This window comes from Vombatus ursinus, unplaced genomic scaffold, assembly GCF_900497805.2.
Source record: "Vombatus ursinus unplaced genomic scaffold, bare-nosed wombat genome assembly UNPS02001419.1, whole genome shotgun sequence".
Taxonomy (NCBI): domain Eukaryota; kingdom Metazoa; phylum Chordata; class Mammalia; order Diprotodontia; family Vombatidae; genus Vombatus; species Vombatus ursinus.
The window spans coordinates 22,755,648-22,761,647 of NW_020941197.1; the positions used below are offsets into that span (position 1 = coordinate 22,755,648).

At 34.9% G+C, this 6,000-nt stretch overlaps 1 protein-coding gene across 1 annotated transcript in view; it reads right to left on the reverse strand.

The window, feature by feature from the left end:
• Window positions 1-5,165, reverse strand: part of CD200R1 (CD200 receptor 1) — a 38,846-nt gene extending 33,681 nt beyond the window's left edge. Inside the window, exon 1 of the mRNA XM_027867500.1 lies at window positions 4,885-5,165. Within this exon, the coding sequence (XP_027723301.1) occupies window positions 4,885-5,017 (133 nt within the window). The 5' untranslated portion in view covers window positions 5,018-5,165. The remainder of the gene's footprint in view (window positions 1-4,884) is intronic.
• Window positions 5,166-6,000: the final 835 nt, after the last annotated feature.

Here is a 6,000-nt window from a genome sequence, read left to right on the forward strand (position 1 = left end):
ACACGAAGTCAAAATCCTGTCAGGAAAATATCCTAGAAAGGCCTCTGCTACTCTCTACATTAGCATAGACATTATTTGAATAACAATTCATAGTATATATCCTACTAATTGTGGATAATTATGGGGCAGCTAGGTAATGCAGTGGATAGAGCACTGGGCTTGGAATCAGGAAGATTCAATTTCATAAGTTCAAATCTAGCCTCAGACACTTACTAGCTATGTAACCAATTCACTTAACCCTGTTTGCCTCAGTTCCTCATCTGTAAAATGAGCTGGAAAAGAAAATGGCAAACCACTCCAGTATCTTTGCCAAGAAAATCCCCGAAAAAGGGGTCACAAAGAGTCGGACACAACTAAAAATGGCTAAACAATTCATTTAAAGGCTTTTTGGCTGTTATGTATTTTCTTAATCAGCAAGCAGAGAGATTGTAGTACAATTAGTTTCTTATGGGAGCCTGGGGCATTTTCTGATTTTTTTAAAGTATCTTAATAATAATAATAGTGACAGTAATTTACTGTCTATATGTTTATATAGGTCTTTGAGATTTTTATGCATTTACATGCCATCTTACTTGATCCTGTCCCGATTCCCCTTAATTCTAGTATCTTCACTCTGTTGATTATTTCCCATGTACTTTCTATATATCCTGTATATAGCTTATTTGTACATAACTATGTTTGCATGTTGTTTTCCTTATTAGACTGTGAGCTCATTGAGGTCAAGAGCTGTCTTTCGTCTTTCATTGAATACTCAGTGTTTCACACAGTGCCTGGCATACAGGAGGTGCTTAACAAATGTTTATTGATTGACAATAATTTTGTGAACAATGGCATGGCATTAATAAAAACACTAACAAGAAGACCAAAAAATGTGTATCATTATGAAGAAGAGGAGTTACAATAAAGCTCATTTCCATTATCCATAGAAACAAAGACTGGAATGACACAAACACCTCATTTTCAAAAATTAATTTCAACATTTTTTGAATACTAGCCTTTATAATAGCTGCTTTTTTACTCCAGTATTTCAAGAGTCTGTTATCTTCTCAGTGTTATTTCCTCAGACATTAACTCCCCAAACCACCCCATTCCCACCCCCACTTCCATTCATACAATTCTTCTAAAATGGGGTTCTTCACCTCTTGTGTCATTCATTGACTCAATCAAGGGAAGCCTGTGTACTCTTTCTCAGAATGATTTTAAATGCAAAAAAAAATGAAATTCATAATATTACAAAGGAAAGTAACTATATTGAAATACATACGTAATTTTTTTTCTATCCAAATTCATAGATCCTGAGGATCTCAGGTTAAGAACATCTGCTCTAAAGCTTGGTAAATAGTCTTCAAGAGTTACTAAACCCAAAATATTCATTAGCCTACAGCCAATGAAGGGATGCACCTATACAAACTGATCCTCAATCTAGTCCTCGGACAAAGGAAAAACCATTGTCAGATTTATCCTCCCAAGCCCACCAGCTTTCTACATACTAAGCTTGCCCTGTGTTTAGCATGGCCTTCAAAAAGCCAGGGTCAACTCTCTATCGTGAACTGAGAGGCATTTGGAGGACTTTTGTGATACAGTGAAGAAGTTTGCATTTCACCTCCTTTTGTTGCTACTAGCCTGACCTCTAGTGGAAGACGAAAATTAGCCAAAGACAAAAAGAAAAGAGGAAAAAAAGTAAAAGGGTCTCCTACATTACCCACACCCTAGATAAGCCCTCTCCGAAATTACTCTCATAACTGGCAATAATGAATTTAATTGAAACATGAAACTTTAGCCTTAATACTAGGGAGAAATTAGCTAAAATAATTTATGAATAACTCCTTCATGGTCATGTCCACAAACGTAGATATTTAAAACTAGATAAATTAAAATGTTAAAAACATGAGAGATATAATAAACTGCTTAGGTCTATTTTCTTTCAAGACATTCTGTTGAAAACCCAATTCTATTGCCTGCCATATTGCTTGAGGTAACAAAATTTCTGCTACTAACCATGATCATAAGCAATTAACATGATCTGTATCAAAGTCATTGGCTCATAGGCAATGATAGCTCAGTACTGTGATGGAATTCTTGAAACAATCTAATTCCACAATAATTTATTTATTTCACATTTTATTCACTCATTCTTACAAAACTGTACTATAGTACCATATGTTTGTTCTTCACTATCACTATTGGTCTCAGGGACTTTAAAAGAAGCTACTTATCCCAATAAATGTACATCAGCAGGACAGCCCCATAGTTACTCCAAGCACTAAACAGCAGCCCAAACTATCCCATAACCAACATTTTTTCTAAAAAATTATGTTAAGTTTCTTCAAGGTCTATTACCTTACAGCACATCCCAGAATCTACTGTATTAAGTAACTGCATATATTTGTATTTAGTATTAATAATAATTAGAGAAACCTAGCATAGGCAATAGAAAGCTGACTTCGAAGCCAAGAAAACCTGAGTTCAAGTCCTATCTTTGACAAATACTGGCTTTGTGACCCCGGGCACGTCACTTTTCCTCTCAGTGCTCTAGGCAATCCTCTAAAACTATTAAGTTGCACAGAAAATGCTGACCTACATTGGTAGAGGGAGTTTCCTCACCTGGGAGTTATCTATATTAATGGAATCACAGATCTAGTTCCTTTCTCAAATAATAATAATAATATATGGCATTTATATCATGCTATAAGGTTTGCAAAGCTCTTTCTAGTTTTCTTAACAGCTCTAAAATAATGAGTCAAGTCAGCAAGATATGAGTTTATTAAGCACCTCTTGTGTGTCAGGCGCTGTGCAAAGTACTGTGGCTACACAAAAAAAAAAAAGGCAAAAGACAATCCCTGTTCTCATGGGAGTCACAGTCTAATGGGAGAAACAACATACAAACAACAATGTACAGACAAGCTATAGACAAGATAAATTAGAAATAATGAACATAGGGAAGACACTAGAATTAAGGACAATTTTATAGACTTTTTATAGGTGGGATTTCGTTGTTCTTATTGGGACTTGAAGGAAGCTTGGGAAGTCAGGAGACAGAGATGAGGAGAAAGCGCGTTCCAGACATGGGAGATAACCAGAAAAAATATATATATAAACACACACACACACACACACACACACACACACATATGGAACAGGAAAATGAAATGTCTTCTACAAGCAAGGTAAGGAGGCCACCATCACTGGATCCCATACTATTTGGTAGAAAGGAAGGTAAAAGAAAACAAAAGGTACGTTTTGTTGACATTTGTCCTTTATTGTCTCTGTTAAGTACTATTTAGTACCTCTATTATTTAGAATCCAGAAAATATTTTGTTGGTTATAGTATAGACACACTCAAATTATAGATTATAAATTAAGGATTCACCTTGAATTTTTCTAAACCATGTTGGGTTTTTTTCCCTTAATTCAAAATTTATGGGAAAATATCTACAGGACGATCTCTTACTTGTAATGTATTTCCTTTCCCTACTCAGTGTTGCTTCTGAAGTTTGTTGGGTATAGGACATTGGGCAAATCATTTAATCTTTCTGAGTATCAGTTTCCTCATCTATAAAATAGGGATAATAATACTTGTGATCCTACAGGGGAATATTTTGACAAAAGCATTTTGTAAATTTGAAAGTACTATAGAAACTTTTTAAAAACATGATTTTCTTTTTTTAAATGATTTTATTATGAATGTTATCATCAAAATATTTCACTAAAAAAGAGGATTGTACATAAAACCATGAGCTTCTATTATATACTGTTTGGATTTTTAAAGTGCATATTATATTTAACAGAGTAGTAACAAAATTACCCTGTTTGCATCTCCTTTTTAACTTCTTGTTTTTTCTATGTATTTTTATTTATGCTTTTTCCTTTCTTTTTGGCATTGCTATCAGTACCCACTAACCTACTATTATTCCCCAAAAAAACCTGAGTTTTTCATTGAACAAATGTTAATGAAACTTTACAAAATATTCTTTATCGAGGCATCAAGTCACAAAGGAATAACTTGAAAAATATGCCACCTGATGTCAAATAAAAGTTTAAACTGCTGCATTATCTCAACATTAAGGATTGTTAAAGTGGTACTATGAATAGTACTACTCTTTGTTTTTAAAAAAAGCCATAAAAGTCAGAGTATAAAGTAGAGGAAACCCCCCGTGTTCAAAATGCTTACTAAGGTACAGGTATATGCAGGCATTTTATTGAAATCAAGTATTTGGGGTTTCTACTTTTAGGCTTCTAAATTACCCCATCAATAAAAAACAACACAAAAGTATGTCTCTAGAGACTGGACAAGATTTCAGATTAGAAACTTGGGGAAATATATTTTAATCACATTTGATCATTAAATGATACAAACACATATAGTTACCTTGTACCCACTTCTTTCTCAAAGTGAAACCTCAAAATCACCTCCTACAGTAACTCCTACCAACCCTTGACAGTGAAACCAGGACTCCCGAAGAGCAACTTCATGCTCCTCAGAACTCCCACAGAAACCCACAGGTTGAAGAGTATCTCCTTCAACCCACGGTTCTCAATGATGACTGCACACCTCCACCACAGACAAGATGCCAGAGCTATTCAATTATGTAAAACAACCTTGTAGCCTGTGCATGTAACAGAAAACGGTCATTTGCATCCAACTTCCATTAACCAGAAGGCAAAAGGTGTTTGGACTATTTTAGAAAAAAAAAAATGAAAAGGCTTGAAGAAAGCATGAAAGACACCCCCCCCATAAACATACATATGCAAATGTTTGTATACATACATGTGGATGTACATTAAAAAACCAGCACAGTACTCAAATGCAAAGTTCAGCAGTCCTTAAGATCAAGGCTTGCTACTCATTCTCTAAGTATCCTTTCAAAGAGAATTCAGACTTACCAGCTACTAAGAAGCTAATCAGAAAGGTCAGCAGCATCAAATCAAAGGCCTTCCAAACGGAGTTCATTTCCATAGATTTTGCCCTTCGCTCTGTACTTCCTCGCCAGTCAGCTAGCAACAGAACTGTGGCCATGGTGAGTCCTTCTCTAACATGACCCCAGTCGTCCTACACACTTTCCCCAACCAGCTTCTTCCTTCAGCAATATGTGTTTCTTACTGATTAGTAACTTGGGTCAAGAGCTGTTCTCTATAACTTGACACAGCAACAGATTTCCTGTAAGAAATGCTGAGACGAAAAACCAAGGAAGATGATTGACAAGATTATCTGCATGCTCATTGGTTCTCAACTAGGTTCTGTTGTGAACAGATTAACTTTTCAGTAGGGTACTCAAATGAAGTCAAACCGGATTTCTGTAACTTATAGTAAGGCAGGATATTTATTTATACCTGACAGATGCCATTGAATTATCCCCAGTACAGTAACTATCAGAAGCTTTTTTAAAGTTTGAAAAGCTTCATGGTCTTGATGACAACATTTAAACAATGATTTTCTTACATGATAACTCAATCTTTTTCCTATGCAAAATGAATAAATTTCTCAGTGGGAATTTTCACATGTGACTAAGGATATCATTGTCATTATCCTGTATCTTTGCCATTCATTAGCTTTAAATTAAAAAATGAAAATGACAAGAAGAAATCTCATTTTAGTTCTTCATTAACACCTCAACCTGTCACAGTACCATCTTTCTGGTAAATTCAATAGAGGCAGTCCATGTAAATTCTGCCTATTAAAAGGACAGACCATATACAGAAGATAAGTAATAAACCTCCATATGCTGAGAATCTTTGACTCCTACACAGAACTCTCCAGCAGGGCAAAAAAAAAAAAAATTATTCCCAGGAAAGATAACAACAACAACAAAAAAAAAAACCCTTGCATTTTTGCTTTTGAGATTTATAGTCCTGTTCTTCTATTTTCTAAACTTTTTTTTCAATTTTCCTCATCTCTTTATCATACTTTCCTTCTGTACATTCATGTACAGTAAGTGAGAAAGTGAACTCTTTGAGGGCAAGAACTGATAGGTCTATATTAATATCTAACAAGACATTTTA